Here is a 17,223-nt window from a genome sequence, read left to right on the forward strand (position 1 = left end):
ATCCCTGTCCACTGTCTTGGCCAACCCCAGTGAGTTTCCTGTGGGTCTGTGAGTGTGGCAGGGGAATGAGGCACAGCCAAGACTCAAGTAGCAGGCACCACCTTGTCCTAATATCCTCCTGGAAAGTCCTTTCTTCTTTCAGGGGAAATCAGGACCAAACTCCATGAGCTCTTCATCATGGAGCTAAATTATCCCTTGAAGCAAATGGAAGAGAAAATGAAGACATTTTCATTTATACTTTCAAAGCAGAAGAACTTCCTCTTAAGAGAGAAGCTTGACTTGGTCTCATTTCCCTTGCAGGGATTTGATTCTCTCTGTACCAGACCCACCAAGTGGCACTTCCAGTCTCTGTGCTCATGTCCATGACTGTGCTCAGCTACAGGGCAGCAGAGAGAGATGCTGTGAAAAACAGGGGAATCCAATGAGGGTTACTGATTCCTGCTGAAACTTAGCAGGAAGCTGAGCTGAGAATGACAAGAAACTCATTTAAATAGTTGGGCAAGGAATTATAGTGATGCTTGTCAGACTTAATACTAAAGATGAATCCAGCCCTGAATTCTGGACCTGAACATCTCTTAGCCACCTGTGTTGCTGAAATTTGGACCCAAACTCGGCCAGTTGTCATTATTCACATGAAAGGCTGAACCAAAAATCCAGATCAGGATGTCATATGGGGTGATTCAGCACATTCTTTTCCTGCAGGGAATGTTTTCTGTCTCTCTTAAAATCTGTAATTATTAGTTTGATGGATGTACCTCTTTCCCAGTGCTGATAATTACCCTTTAAGGCAAAATCCTTTTAGGGAAGATGATTGTATTATTAGCAGAGTTGTCTGGCATTAGGCTTGAAGCTGAGGCCTCAAAGAGTTGTTATTACTAACTCTGCAACTCTAATGTGCAAAATTTACTTGTCTGAAAAAGACTTTATCACTTCTGAGATCAAACTTTGAAATGATCATCCATATGTTATGAAGACATACATTTTCTGTGTGAATCAATCCCATATCAGAGCCCCTCAGTATAGAAATATCAACAGCAGTATTGTTTTGGTTTCTGAATTTCTTCAGCAAAAGCTGAAGGTCCTGGGGGCCAGCAGTCAGAGGATCACATCACTAAGTGATGTGTTAGGTATATGTCACATGGGACAGGCAAGGAAGCACTGTTGTAGAATCTGACATTCCAGGGACAAACACAACCTGTCACAACCTTAATAAACTGTGGTGTGGTTAAAACAGCTGAATGAACAGGAGAGGACAAAGATTTTCCAGTGGTATGTCTGGCCATTTTCTTTTTTAAAAACCTCATTCATGTTTACCACCTCCAATTTAGACATCTCCTGTAACCCTGGGTCTCTAGGTAATTTTGGAAATACTACTGATGGAGTGCCAGCCGGAGCTGGAGGGAAAAAGAAGACACATAATGGAGAAGCAGAAGAAAGCCTTCTGTATGAGGGGGAAGATGACATTTCTCATGACCTTGGAATACCCCTGGTATCTACCACACCCCCTGAGAAGCCACTGATCACAGGTGGGAACAGGTGAGGATCTGTGTGCCAAAACCTCATCATGTAGGACTCTGGTTCTTATTTTATTATCGTGTGGGACTCATGGATGAACCCAGGCAGCATGAAAAAGTTTGTGTGAAATGGAGGCTTTCAGGTCCTCAATTGCATCTTTCACAACAGTAAATTTCCTTGTCTTCACTGAAGTGAGCAGGCTCTGAGCTATTTTATATGCATCTAATCTTGGCCTCATGGGCTCTTGAATCCTTTCTGAAAGTGTTGTGTGTTACACCAGCTGTACATTGGAAAGCTACAGCAAAATGCAATTTCTTCGGTGCATCCCTGGTTTAGGGTTCCACACTGTGGTCACAACTGAGACCCAGCCAGTGTCCAGCTCCAGAAGCACAATGTCACATGTGAAATTGGAAACCTGGTCAAGGCTAAGTCACCTTCCCAGAACACTTTCTAGAGCTAATAATTACAGATACAGATTTAAATAGCAATTAGTAACAGAGATAGGAGGAAAGAGGCTTTGAGAAAAGGAATGGAGCAATGGATGAGAACATGCAGAAGAGTTCTTCCAAATAACCTTGTTTATAAAAAGAATTGTAAAGGTTTAATTCATTTGAAAGATGCTAATAAAAAGAAATATTTTCTTTGTTGCTTTGGTAGGTAGAACAAGCCCCAGTGTTGGTGACTGCCAATGGCACTTCTTCCTTTAGAAGGCCAAGCAGTTTACAGATATAAGGGCCAGGAGGAAAATATCAACCTGGATCTGTTTGGTTTCTGGATGTCTCTAAATTTAAAAAGCACTTTCATTCTTTTCTGCAATCAATGGCTCACTTAGATGAAATAGGAGTTAGTGAAAGAAAACAAGAATGAAAATATCATGGTAAAAAAATCTGATTTTGCAGCAAGTAAAAAAAGAGAGGGGGAAAGCACTTTCTATCAGTGCTTGGAGGAAAGACAATTGCTTTTCCTTGTTAGCAGAACTGCAAATTTGGGTACATGCAGAGGGTTATTATCTTCCCTGAGAGAAGCTGGGATTTTTTAGTTTTCCCTTAACAAGAATTTAGATTTAAAGAACCATTGTAAAAGAATGAATCACTCTTCAAATCAGCTATTTGCTTCTTGACTTGCTCCAGTATTAATAAAGTTTTCTCTCATTAAAGATCCCTTTTCCTCAAATTTATGTAGAATGCTGCATCTTTTATTCCCTCCTGTGGTATTTAAAACAGTTTGGTCAGCCACAGATACCAATTACTGAGTTTTTCACTGTCTTCTCATAATTATGTCTTGGTGGTCTCACCACTGGATATTTTTAGTATTAATAAGTACTTAATGGGCTATCCAGTACTTTAGAAAAACTGCATTTTAGATTCATAAATGAACAATGGAAAACAAAAAGAAAAGTATATTTTGGAGATTAAAACCATGAACTAATTAAAGGAACAGGCATAGCAATAAGACTTCTAAAGCAGACACCATGAAACTCCCAGGAGTTTTCCACACTTATGTTAAAACTTAAGCTAAGTATAAGCTAAAACAGAAAAAGCAATTCCTCAAAATTGTAATAGTGGGAATAATAGACCTGAATTTTCAGTTTTCCATTTGAATTTTTTCATGACTACATACTCTTAGTAAAGCCAATAAAAAGGGTCATAAGTTCTATGAATTTCAGGTTAAGAAGTTGAGGCCCTGAGAGGTGTTTGAATTGATTTTCTTCCTTCTGAAACCACCAGAATTAATGACATCTAAGGCCTATGTAGCTCTGCTGTGCACCAAATTCAGTGGGTAATCCTCATCTTGTTGTAGGTTATTGAGGAGAAAGTAAGTGGAAAATTCTCTTTTGATATCACATAGGGCAGTAAAATTATGTTATAGGGAAGATACTAGTCTTTTTAAACAGAAAAAATTCACACATAAACCTCTTTGGGATGTGTGGAAGTTTGGAGTCATTGATATGACACTCAAGAGCAAAAAGTGATTTGGTTTCCATGGTCTTGGCTTGGTGATGTGACATGTGGCCAGTTCTATCTGAAATCACTGAGACTATCTGAGGCCATTTGAGCCATGGCCAGAGGAACATGAAGTGGTTTGCAAATGTTCATACACATTGAAAAGGTCTCCACTGTCCCACCATTGGTATGGAAAATGAGGAGACCTCTATTGCTAAATCCAGTGTGGCTGAGGCAATGGAGTTTCATAAGGCTCTAGTATTTATATAAAGGAGGACAATGTGCTTATTGGGTACATAGACTTGGCATGGTACCTACTGCAGATCATTAATCAAAGCATCAATTTTGTAGCAGGTTGCAGGGACTCTGGGTATGCTGGCCTCCTACTCATTTTTTTCAGTTCAAGTCACTCCTGCAGCTGAACACACAAAGAAAGCAGAGATACAAGGGTCAGTATGACACCTTGGACTTAAGATCAAAAGTGTGAGAAGAGAGTGCAGTGGATGCATTGTATCACTGAAGTATTATGAGCTTGGTGTTACTTTTACTAAGCAGCAGATTAGTTTCCGACAGGGAATGTCAGTCTCCACAAACTCTGAAAAAGAGCATCTTGTGAAAAGAATGTGGTGTTGAGACTCTGACATGGCTCTCCCACTGTGCAGTGTGTGGAACCATTGCTTTTGAAGATGTGATCAGATATTAATCTTTGCTCCTTTCTCCCTTGTAGTTTCCCAGCACTAATAGTATTTCAGAGCTTCCCTGCATGCCTTTTGTTTGGCTTTTCTCCCACCCTGGAAAGCACTGAAATTAGATCCATTGACTCCAAATTGTTTCTCTTCAAGGATCTCACTGGTAGCACAAAATGATGTTTGTGTTTGCCCTTCCCAGGGTTTACTTGTTAGCATGTGAGAACACATCCTCTTGTGCCTACACCTTCTGTGCTGTGAGAGCACCAAACAACTTCTCTTTGCTCTGCATCCCCTTGACCTGCTCTGTCCCCTTCCTGATCTGTTCCCCACCTTGTTTCCACAGGAACTACCAGTACCTGCCATATGAGGAGAGGAAGCCCTGTGTCTGTGTAAGGAGCTACTGGGGCAGCCAGACCTTCCGGCTGTACTCTTCCAACACTCTTGAGAAAATGGCAGATCACCTGGTAAGTGGCAGCCATCCTCCCAGGCTCATGCATTCAGCAAAGTATAGCAGTGAGAGGCCACACTTCCCAAATCAGACCTTCAAAATGTCCCCCAGCTGCATTTCCTGTTGTTCATTTTGTGAGAAAGCAGTTGATAGAAACACTTTCCTTTTTATTTCCCCCAAATTGCTTTGAGCTGTTAGAGCTGCTCAAGTATTCCTGACCACAATTATTTTTGGTCATAGGTCTGCTTTCCTTCCTCAGCAATGTTTTATTCTTTGTAATAACACTCAAACAATTAAATTATGAGATACAGCGTAATTTTGTCTCCTATGGCTCTTTCTCTAATGTCTTCTTGCCTTATATTTATACTGGGCCCTCATTAAAGGACAATATTTGCTTTAGTTTTCCTAAAACATTGACAGAGACAGAAAGGCATCTCATGGCCAGTCACTCTGATGTCCTAGTCACTGTGTTTTCCCATAATGATGGTTTTATTCTACCTTTATTTAAAGTTGAGTATCAACAGTCTCAAGAAAGTAGGTTTTGTTGTTTGTTGGGGTTTTTTTAAGTGACTCCTAATGTTGAATATTTTAATGTGGGGCACTCAGATTAAGAGTCTGATTCATCCCTCATTTATCCATATATATCTCATGAGGAACAACACTGAAGTCACACTTATGCAAGGTTGTGTCAGAAGACAATGACTTATAACCAAATATTTTGAACTCAAGTATTTGAATATTAAATAAATGTGGAGAGATAATGTTTGTCAGTGCACCCCAGGCCTTGCTGAAAATCCAGATATTTATTTTAGCTTTTAAGAATAGACTCCATTCCTCATGGATAAGAGTAGGTTTTGTGATGGACTTTACATATGGATTCAAGTGACCACTGAATTTCAAGATGTTAACTCCAGCAACTTGCTAAAGTTAAGCAGCAGGATTAGAAACAGAACCAAAAAGAACTATTTTTTCTCCTACTTAGTGGATAATGTTTCCAAATTATTGATCTTCCTCAAAGAACTAAGAACACAAAGCTGCCCCAAGCAGTAATAGCTTGGACAAGTAATTGGAAAGACTGGGAAAAGGTCAAAATATATCATGCTGCTGGAGTCTTTTCTCTGTGCACTTCAAGTATAGTGATATATCAAAAGTTCTTTCTGTCAGGCCACAAAATCGCCTCCCTCGTTCTTGCTAGTCATAAATGGCACTGTAACACCGACACAATGACAAAGTGCCCTCCTGTGCATAATGGCTTTCGCATGTGGTTTTCATAGGAAGAATCATTAGAGCAAGTAAAGGACTTGATCAAGGTTTCAGAGACTGCAGCTGAGGAGAAAATGAAGAAGACCCTAAATGGTTTTATCAATCAAAGCAGGTAATAACCTTTACTAGATGCATACAGAAAATTAAATTTAATGTTGGCTACAAATTCAAGGCTAGACAAGGAAACTGATGATAATTTAAAAAAAGTACAGTAAACTTACTGAGCTATATATTTTATTTATTTTGCTGTAAAAGCAAAGACCTTCCCAAATTGCAGTTTCTATTTAGGCAGAGAAAATATTTATTGTTATTTTAAATATTCAGAATTGACAATAGAAGACTGCCAATCATTGTCATATTATTTTGGCTTTCAGAACTCTAAGAATATGTTGTATAGGTGATAAGTAGAACTTAATAAAGTGCATGATAGATACACTGTAAAAAAAACCCCAACCTTAGTTAATACAAAAACAAAGGATGCCACATATTGATTTAGATCCAGTGGGCTCTGTATCAAATTACATGATTGGGCTCAAAAGCCCTTATTTCTAAGCTCTTATTTCTAGATATCATTAATCTGTTTCTGGGAAGTGTGGTGCCAAGGTTTTGGACTCTATTCCTTTAATCTTATAGGTACATAATATTTTAGAGATTTTCAGCCCTTTTGTCTTCTGGTTCATGTACTGCAGCAGACACAGAACATTCCAATGTATTTTATCACATTGGCATTCTCACATTAAAAAAATAACAGATTTTAAACCCCTGTAATTCCTGTGTCCTAGGGCGTTCATGGTCATTGCTGAAAAGAAGCCCAAAGGGTTGAACTGCACTGCTTTGGACAAAAAGAGGCTCATGCTGTTCAAGCAAGAGCTGGTATGTGCTGTTCTTTTCCTATAAGCATTGATGCAATGATGATTACTGAAAGCACACTGCTTGGGTTTTTTTTTTCTATTTTATTTTCTATTTGATTGCACTATATGGGAATGCTTTGTAATTCATATGAATATAGTATCCATGAGCATTTATTTTAATAAATCCCACTGTGCTTTATAAAGAGCTGTCAGATACACTAAAATCAATCAGAAGGTGTTGTTTTTAAATATCAATAAGGTATTATAATAATCAGATTATTTTTCTCATCCAAGCATCTTAAAATGGAATAATGCTGAGTTCAGTGGAAATGCACCAAATTTACAATTTTACAAATTTACTGCTGTGGTGATGCTGAACTTCAAGACTAGTAAAATGTGACCTTTGTAAGCACCTTAGGAGGAGGACCTTACTGGACCTAGTAGTCATCTCCAGGGAACCAGTGAGAAGAAACAAAACTGTGTGGAGGTCATCTGAATATTTGTAACCTTTTTTTACTGTTTGTAGCACAAAAGACTGTGCCTTCTCTTGGATCAAAGCCCAGTATATCCAGGTGGCAATCACATGTATTTTGGGACTTCCATACATGCAGTATACAGACAAAGAAAGACAAAATGGGGGACACTCAATTTTTATGTTGTCCAGCTCCAAAGAATTGGTCAGTTTCTGTTGTGACAAGGAAGCATTGAACAAAGTGTCTCCCATCTTCTCTTTTCAACTTGAATCAAAGACTGTTTCTCTTCCACTTCAAACTACTTGATAACAGATGAAAAGTATATATTGTCTTTCCTCACTGCAGGAAGCAATGTCCAATGATGCCAAGGGAATCATTCAGCAGCAGAAAAAGAAGATGCCAGTAGATGAAATGATCCATGAGACTCAGAGCTTTATAGACAAAATTAGATTCTTGGCTGATGAGGTAATCCACACAGAATTCAGAAAAATTTTCTTTTCATAATCCCATGTGAATAGTAACTTCTGGCTTGGTTATCCAAAGAGTTCTCCTTCAGGTATCAGGGCCTTATTCTCTTTTGCATTAAATGGGGCTGTTATCAAACCAGGGTGGGAAATATTGGGCTGTGTGGTATGGAGAGGATGCACCACAGATATTTTTTTTTAATAAGGTCATCCCATACCTGTAGGCTTGAAGAAGCCAGCTTTGTGATATGAAATGTCACCACCTGTATGGATTTGGACTGATAAGAGCTTGGGATGCCTATATCATTTAGCCTGAGAATAACAGAAAAATTGACATATTTGGTTGGACCAAAATCCAGCCACTGGAAAGCTGTGCCTCTGAGAGCTGCCTGTGCTAGCAAACCAAAGAGGGCTGTGGCTATTCCCTGGCTCCAAGAGCAGGTGGCACAGTGGCATGGTTAGCATCCTACACACAAATTCTCTTCCTTCCTAAAACAGAGTGACCCTGCTTACAGCTCCTTCAGGGAACAGCCCCCTGGTTGGTCCTTTTTTCAGCTTTGTTTGGGAAACATTATCTGAGACAGGGCAAGGCAGTCTCTGAGCATTGTCACAAGCAGAAAAGATGATCACATGCCAGTGTTTGAGCTTGGTCCTGGTCCTTTTTGGTTTGCTGGTATAGATGAAATTGGTGGTATTTCCATGGTAGTTACTTACATGGTCTGTGGTTATTTCCTGGGACAGAGCCATACCCAGATTCTTAATTTTAATATCTCCTGAAATTACTTATGAAGTAATCCTTAATCACTCTATAAAGCTCTTTACCTTCAGCTGTAATTAGAAATTGAGGTATGGACTGCAAAGCATGAAGTGACAGCCTCATTTAATTCAGAGGCATATCTGCCACTCCACAGGAGCCATGAGGGCATCAGCTCTTACTCTTAGTAAGAGTGTTTCAACAAAAATATGATGGTGGTGGCTCACAGAAAGAATTCAGTTTTAGTTCAATATGCCTCATTTAACAGCCTCAGAATACAGTGCCTGATGTGTTCATCTGGATGATCAGCAACAACAAAAGAGTTGCATATGCCAGAGTCCCAGCAAAAAACATCCTCTACTCCCCAGCAAAAGAGCAGAGAGGCAAGGACTGTGGGAAGATTAAAACTCATTTCCTGAAGGTAAGTCTGTGGCACACTGCAAACACAGGTAATGCCTGGGGAGCATTTGGTGTTCAGATTTCTTCCAGGCATAGTATTTTACAGATTAATCTTTGTAATGTAAAAATACATACAAATTTGTATCCACCATTTATTAATATTTGCTTCCCTCACTACTTCTTATGGCAAGTATAGAACATTGTTCTTCAGTGGCTGTATACATAAACAAATAGAAAAGGTACAGCCTTTTTGCTGACAAAAACATCAGAATGCAGCACATGAAAGCCTTGGAGGAAACTGATGAGAGATCAGCACTCAGCAACTCAGTGAGGAAACCTAGGTATTCAGGGGTAATACAGGAATTATTTATACTTTCTATTTAAAACATGCTTAAGTTTGCACAATATATGTCCAAAACACTGTTATGGGATTATTTATGACAAAGGAAAGCCCTAATAGGTATAAGCCTACAAAGGCAGTGTGACCAGTAGCTCCTAGAGTGGAATATTGTGAAATGTGATTGTTACTGCGACCATCAGGAAAAACCCAAATACTCCAGACAACAGTAACTTCATATAATGACTTTTTAGTGGTTTTTCACCTTGGACTTTTGAGAATACTCCCATAAGGGACAGCTAAAGAACAGATAAAAACATCCAAGATCCTGAGATACTTGTCATAGGTACTTGCTAAGCAAAGTACTATTTGTCTGCATGAATTAAAATGTTCTGCAATTAACTATACAGCCCCTTCAGTATCAAGAATTACCTTAGGAGCAGATAATACTAAACTCTGAACTTAGCAGATCAAGATGAAGTGGGAAGGAAGAAAAAGGAAATAATAAGTCAAGACTAGTAACATTTTGTTTTCTGACCTGCCCAATGGCATAATACTTTTAGTAATACATGGGACTAACTATTGGATATGCATGAAATGGAAAGTGGGCTGAAGTCTGGGCAAAGTAGGGGATAAAATAGCACTTATATGTGTGCAGCTGTAAGATAGCCTAATATGCACAAACCTATGCATATTAGGCAGTATGCAGTTTACATAGACTGTTAGTTGAGCAAACTACTAATTCCTTCCCTAAGAATCCCAGAAGTTTCTTGGCTAAATGAGTTTCAGGGTCACTCACTGTGAAGAAATGCCATTTATCAGTATATCAGCTCAGAGAATGCTTCTTTATTTTACTCTGGCTTGGTAAGACTCAGGACTCAGCCATCTCTCTTGAGCTTGTTGGTAACATTGGATTTTTTCTTCAGCTCCCAGGCAAGCGCCCTCTGGGCTGGACTGTGCAAGCAAAGGTGGACATCTACCTGTGGCTTGGACCCAGCAGTTATGCCCACAGTGCCATGGAGAATCTGCCTGTAGGATATGAGATTGAGTTATCATCTAGCACCAACTCAGGGCACAGTGTGCTGCCCTCATCTGCTTGCCTGCTGTATAAAAGTAAGGCACTCTTTCTTCTCCCTATTAACAATTAAGAGAAATGGTCCCAAAAGCTCTAGTTCAGTGTGGCACAACCCCTGTATAAAGTAACTGCTCTAAGGTGATAATGGCTTTGCTTCTTTATCAGAAAGGCTGGCTTCATTGCCAAGTCTTCAGTTCTGCCACTGATACTTTGTAGATGTCAGGGAAGGAAGGAACTTGTTCACTTGCAATTTCTGTTCCCTGTCCCACAAGTCTCTTTGTAGAGGAAGCATCCCTCAGTTCTCCTGATGATGCATAGAACACATAGTAGATAAGAGTGATGGCAGATAATAAAAATTGGCCAATAAGGATTGGCACTTAATAGCCCTGCAGTAGAGACCTACATAATTGATTTCAAGTGGATTCAGATGTCTTGCACAACTTCTGAGTGTCTCAGTTGATTATTTAGTGAGACAGCACCAGCAACAGTTCCCCTTATCAGATCCTGGTTGGAGAGCAGCTGGTGACTCTTCCCCCCTGCCCATGTGCTGCACAGTTTCCATGGAGCTGATGCTGCTGTTTTCTCTGCCTTGATGCAGCCCTGCACCTCTTCCAGCTGAGAGCCCACATGTACCAGGCCAGGGGGCTCATTGCTGCTGACAGCACTGGACTTTCTGATCCTTTTGCAAAAGTTACTTTCACATCACACAGCCAGACCACAAAGGTAAGTTCCAAAGCCTCTTTTGGTGACTGAAAACTCTCTTTTTTTTTCCCTTTCATTTTTCTTTTTTTTTTTTTTTTTACAATTAAGGAATGAAAAGGGAAAATCTTTGTTTTGCAAGGAGGTACCTAGCAGGAAAAGTTAGATGCCTGTTGTTTAAGAGCAGATCCTGAAACTGCACTGCAAACAGGCAAAAGTTTACGTATTACCCACTACGCTAATAAGAGATGCAGCATTTCAAGTTTTAGCTCAGATATCAGATTCTCTGGGACTACTGGGACTTTGTAGCAAGTGTACCTTTCTTCACAGCTTTATTTCTGTGTTTTGAATTTGGACTGTTGTCATTGCTAGGTACAAATGTGGGTATGAGGATGAACCCTCATGGTTCTCTTTTCCTCCAGCCTGTGCATTCAGTCACTGAGCAGAGTGAAGAACTTTCCCTGGCTCCTGTAGCCATGTGAGCCAGCACAGCCCTTGGTGATGGAATGTGGCAAAGAACACTGGTGGCTGTAGAGCCTCAAAATGGGAATGAGCTGAAAACAGAGAGGTGGGAGACTTAAAGCCTGCAAAAATATTCCCAGTATGGAGTGGGCATCTCTCATCTCCCTCAGAAAATTCCAGGGATCAAATGGGCTCCTGTGGGGCCTCTAGAGAGAAATGGAAACATCTACAGAGTTCCAGCAAGAAGAGTTGAGGTACAGCCTGGGCAAGTGAGCAGGAGGATGGTCCCTCACAGAACATGGAGACTTTCAAAGGTCCTGAGCCCTTTACAACTACCCTGGAGTTAAAATTGGGCAGGAATTCTGACAATCTTGCCACAAACAGAATTTGCTGAGCCAAATGTGGTCTTGCTGCACACCAAATGACAGCCTTGCTTCAGAAAAAATATTTAACCCTCCCATCCAGCCCCTCCTCATAAAACTTCACAGAAGACTCTTTCAATTCAATTGATTCTAATATTCCTCTGACATTTTATTCTGTTACAGAGCAAGTTCTTTTGCATATGCCAAAGGGAGAAAACATAAAAACCTTTCTCTAAATTGTAAATGCCTGCTTGTGCTACTTCTGCCTTGGGGTTATTAATTGATTTTTTTCCTGTAATGTGATTTTAACTTATAATAGAAGATGGTGAATGAATCCAATTAAATTAATGTCTAGATGCACCAGATTCTGGAAAGTAGAATTTGGCCCCAGAAAAATAGGTGTTAATAGGCACAGAAGTGTTAAGTTTATTCACTGCCTGAATAAAATATTGCAGCTGATAACTTGCATGTTTTCATAAGAGTTTCAGCTAAGAGCCAATAAATGGTAAAGAACCTTACTTCCATTCAGAAGAATGATAGCAAGTTATGAGTAATTTTGCAGTTGGCACAATTTTCCTTTTTAACTGTTTTCTTTGTTGAATGTATTTTCTGCATAGACAGTTAAAACATTCTCTGTGATGAAATGCTATAAGCAACCATGTAATTCAAATTACAACAAATTAAAATATTCTGATTTCTTATGAGTGATTCATGAAAATATCTTCTTTCTTTTTCACAAAGTGTTAGGTGTCGTCACACAGAACTAAAAATAAGATTAAAAAAATGTGCCCTGGAGAAGTGAAAACCAGCCTCAATTGGGGCAAAAGCTTTATTTTAATAGCACTTGGCATGAGCCTGCTCTCCTAAACCAACAGCTTTCCTCTAACTTTAATACTGAAGTTTGTCTACACAGACTGGTGGTCATGTATTGATATGCTTTTAGGGATTTGTGAGGCAAACAGGGAAATGGAGAAATTGGAGATACCAGCCTCACGGTGAAAGGTTCATATTCTCCTGGCTGGGAGGAGCTGCTGAAAAATGTGGTGTCTCAGCCATGGCATTGCTCAGGCTGTGGAAAAGGAGGTCACCAGAAGATGAGCACATCCTGCTGAAGGGTACTCAACCAAACAGCTCATTAAACAATCCCTCTCTTCCATTAGATCATTTCTCAGACATTGTCCCCCACCTGGAACCAGACACTGCTTTTCAACAGCATTGTGCTTCATGGTGACAAAGAGGAGATCGCCCAGTTCCCACCGGAGATTGTCATCGAGCTCTACGATGATGATGCAGTGGTAAACTCAGAGTTCTTCTCACTAAAAACCTGGGCTTTTACATGAAAAGCATGCAAGCATGAAAGCAAAGCTGAGTCACTGAATAGGCTTTAAATGGATCACCTGAATAGAGCTCAGTGCTACTGTGGTTTGCAGTTTAACATCTGAGAACAGCCCTGAGATTCACTACATGGCCTTGCAAAGATGTGGCCTTCCCATTTTATTTTCCCCAAGGAAATCTTGCTCCCAAACACCAGCTTACAGAAATCAGAAGCATCTTGAACTCATCCTGAACCCCCAGGCCCCTTGAACACTGCTGTAAATATTGTACCTAAGTCTGGGTCAAGACCATGCAGACTCTGATGCAGTCTCAATAGACCTCAGAAATTTTGGATACACTGAAGAGTTAATAAGTACTCAGCTCTTCCTCTTCATAGCTGCCTTGCATCTTACCTTGGACCTTCCTTCAGAAGGTTTTTTTCGTAAATACTAAGCTCTGCATCATCTCAGCTCCTATAACTATTGTGAAATCCAAATGCATTTGACCCCTGTATTCTCCTTTATTTAGGGTAAGGCAGAATATATTGGGTCTACAGTGGCTGCCCCTGTGGTGAGACTTGCTCATCAAAGCTATGAACCACCAAAACTTTGTTACCACCCAGTGCACTGTGGAAGTCTTTCAGGAGGAGACCTGCTTGCCACATTTGAGCTTCTGGAGGTAAATTTGACTTTCTCAACAATTACTCTTTGACACCCTGGGGCTCACAAAAGCTCCATGACCATCTTGAATTAATAGGAACTATGAGCCATTTGGCCTCATAGTCCCCATGCAATTCCTGTCACCCCTTCCCCCTTGTCAGGGGCCACTGCCCACACACACACCACTGCCAGCCCTTCACAGGCTGTAAGCCTCCTTTGCCTGTCACTTGCCCTGCCCTAAACTCTGCTCTGGCCTGAGAAACTGTGAAAATCCCACTGCCATTGCAATGAGATGCTGTTTGGAGCACTTGGCCCTGAATACCAGCCTTGAAGCTCCCAATACTGCTTTCACTCTTAGGGAAATGAAATGGTGAATAATGAGGATTGGATTAGGGAGGTTGAGGTTTTAGATACCCCTACTATATTAAAAGAAATATTACATGGTTTCTAGCTGCAAGACAAAAGGAAAATTCAGTCCTGGTAGATGCAGGACTGGGGTCTATCATGCCAGGATTTCAGGCAATTTCACTGAAATTTGCAGAGTCATCAGTTAAAGGTAAATTCCATCTGCTGAAAACCTACAATAGTTTATTCTGAAATCTGAAATGGGGAAAATGTGGAATGTCATAACATGTCTTACTGATAAAACAGGCTTTTAATAATGATAGTTATTTATGTCTTTGGTGAAAGCCAGAAATATTACAGCACATGGAATATTTCCTCATTATGTTGGTGTCACAGGAGAGAGTGAGAGCTTCAGACAAAGTTCATTAGAGAAGCCTTCCTGCTGAGTCACAAGGTGCAGAAAGGATCACATCTAGAATCTTCCTGTGGAAGACATCTAAGCAGTTTTGCTCAGGATTTTTGTTAAATAGAATTACCATGCTTTCCATTTTAGTAGGTAGAATTACCATGCTTCAGTACCTGCATGTCTTTGGGGCAAACTATGTCCTACTAGGTAAAAGGAGCCTTTTTTTTCAGAAAGGCACATAAACCCAATCTATTGAATACTTTTTCTGCCATATGTTTTAGCATCACAGCATGAGAGAGAGAATTTCAAGTCACATTCTTTTCACAGCACAACAGTTCTGCTCTGCAGCTTGTAGTATAAAATGGATTGAATTGGTGTGTTCTATGTGCCATTATCAACTGATATTTCCAATACTGGTTTTATTCATCCAAAAACGAGCCTGAGTTACAACTGCTTCATTTTTCAGATTCCTGAGTCAGATCCAGACAGACTTCCCCCACTGGATCCACCAGATATTGGCCAGATTTACCCAGTCCCAGCTAACATACGGCCTGTTTTAAGTAAATACAGAGTGGAGGTGAGATACTTTGACTATTTCCCTTTCCTAACCTCATCTCCTTTTATTCTCTTGTAACAGTAACTGATGATTTTACAATATTGATCAATATTATTCAGATGGAAATAGCATATGAGGTCATGCAAGGCTGTGCTTCCACTGAGGGAAACAGTGGGGCTGTGTCTCAATCCTGACCTGCTGGGACTCCTCTTGTGGCAGAGCAAGGCTGGTGGATCCACACTCTGTGCAGCCAAGGAAGTGTCCACAAGAGATGGAGATCTTCCCCTTGCAAATGACACCCCTGGAGCTGCAGTTTGGCATCCTCTACCTCACAGGCTTTTTCTGGATCCCTGACTTCAGCCAAACAATGCCTTCTGCCTGTGTACAAATGTCTACACCTTCCCTGCCCTTCTCTCTTGTACAGTTTGTGTCCAAAGTAGCCTGATATTAGAAAGCTGGGAAACGCATCAGCTTTTCCTATCACTGCAATGCCTGATGCTGCCCAGCCTCACTGTTCACTGCCACTCATTCTGCATTCTGCACACCAGCTGCTCTCAGCCCATTTGCCCATGGCAAGCCAGGGTTTCTGCAGGCTAACAGTGTTTGGTTCTCTCTGCACACCACAGGTGCTGTTCTGGGGCGTTCGAGAGCTGAAGAAAGTCCAGCTCCTGTCGGTGGATCGGCCCCAGGTTCTCATCGAGTGTGCAGGGAAAGGAGTCAAATCCTCTGTCATACAGAGCTACAAGAAAAATCCCAATTTCACTGGCCTGGCAGACTGGTTTGAAGTGGTGTGTACAGCATGCTGCCCCTTGCCTGTCTGTTCTCTGGTCAGACAAGGTGTTAATTACCATTATCCCTTCTTTCTTGTCAAGTAATTTGTTCTGTGTCTTGATTAAATACTAAAGGATGTCAGTTCTTGTGCAAAAGCTGATTTGAAAATGCTTTAAAAGACTTCTGCTACAACCATATGATAAATAGGATAAATAATACAACCATATGATAAAAGAAGATGATGTTAAGTCCCAAGTAGATTAGAAAATGTGTTGCAATCAGATTTTTACTGATAGGTTGGAACATGTGGGCAGCTAACAGAAATATATTTATTATTTTTCCTCCTCCTTTCTAATTTTGCTGGGTAGTGCTTGATTTCCTTTGTTTTCTTTCCATTTTGCAACTTTCTTTTGTATGTTACTGGGTTATTAAGGGGATTGATCATTTCTGGCTTTTGAGCTCAGGACCTTCTTACATTGTCACACCTGCTTTTATGAACTGCAAAGTAATGTTGGTTGGGTTATAAGAGCTGGCACTTTCAGAATCAGTCACCAGCAGAATAAAACTGTTCAATTTGCTCTTGAGAAAAGTATATCAAAACAATAACATGGGTACTGAAGTACAGTTCCTACAGTATTTTTAGCTCCTATTGTATTGTCCTAAGAGCTGTTTTCCTCTTGGTAGTTCATCCTATAAGGCATGTAACCACTTGGGGCCCACATCTTGTTGTTGGGCAAACTGAGGCAGATAGGGCAGATAGCCTTCAACAAAGCACCATGGAATTACTCACAACTTCCAACACTGCATTTCATCCTTCTGAATGCTCCTGATTCTCCCAGTTTATTCTAACAAGAGATGCTTCAATATGAGAGCATGGCATTCATCCCAGCAGCACAATCTGTATAGTTCACTCTGTACTTTAAAGAATCAGAGCTTTCTCTAGATTTTGCAGAAAACAAAAATCATATTGCCTATGCTGAATGCATTTTGCATTATGAGAAAGGGGGAGAAGAGAGGGAGGGAAGGAGGGAAGAGTAGAAGCCTTATTGCTGTGCGTGAGAAATATTCTAGACATGTTCTATGTTCTCTAGCAACTTTCTCATGCTGCTGTCTGTTCCCTGCACTAGGAGCTGCCTGAAAATGAACTCTTGCATCCACCACTAAGCATCTGTGTGGTTGACTGGAGAGCATTTGGGAGGAGTACTCTTGTTGGAACACATACCATCAACTGTCTCAAGCAATTCCTATGTAAAACCCCATTAGGTCTTCAAGCTGCACCTAACAGAGTAGACATTGCAGAAACTGAGAAAGGTAAGTGCTCAATACTGACCCCAAATAAAAAGACAAAGGACCTTCTTAGAGGTTTACACTTAGAAGTGTGCTTTATTGTGTTGAGCGTACGATCAAACCCTTAATCACATGATTATTTGATGATCAT

General features: G+C 40.4%; 1 protein-coding gene across 1 annotated transcript in view; it reads left to right on the forward strand.

The window, feature by feature from the left end:
- FER1L6 (fer-1 like family member 6) overlaps positions 1–17,223 on the forward strand; it is a 68,889-nt gene that overhangs the window by 27,482 nt on the left and 24,184 nt on the right. Inside the window, exons 13-25 of the mRNA XM_071421757.1 lie at positions 1,356–1,536; positions 4,491–4,611; positions 5,870–5,970; positions 6,641–6,731; positions 7,528–7,647; positions 8,669–8,821; positions 10,063–10,249; positions 10,810–10,934; positions 12,895–13,029; positions 13,577–13,726; positions 14,925–15,035; positions 15,641–15,802; positions 16,913–17,096. Of these exons, the coding sequence (XP_071277858.1) occupies positions 1,356–1,536; positions 4,491–4,611; positions 5,870–5,970; positions 6,641–6,731; positions 7,528–7,647; positions 8,669–8,821; positions 10,063–10,249; positions 10,810–10,934; positions 12,895–13,029; positions 13,577–13,726; positions 14,925–15,035; positions 15,641–15,802; positions 16,913–17,096 (1,821 nt within the window). The remainder of the gene's footprint in view (positions 1–1,355; positions 1,537–4,490; positions 4,612–5,869; positions 5,971–6,640; positions 6,732–7,527; positions 7,648–8,668; positions 8,822–10,062; positions 10,250–10,809; positions 10,935–12,894; positions 13,030–13,576; positions 13,727–14,924; positions 15,036–15,640; positions 15,803–16,912; positions 17,097–17,223) is intronic.

The sequence above is a fragment of the Agelaius tricolor genome, unplaced genomic scaffold (genome assembly GCF_023055355.1).
Source record: "Agelaius tricolor isolate 1412-34295 unplaced genomic scaffold, bAgeTri1.0.p SCAF_2, whole genome shotgun sequence".
Lineage (NCBI taxonomy): Eukaryota > Metazoa > Chordata > Aves > Passeriformes > Icteridae > Agelaius > Agelaius tricolor.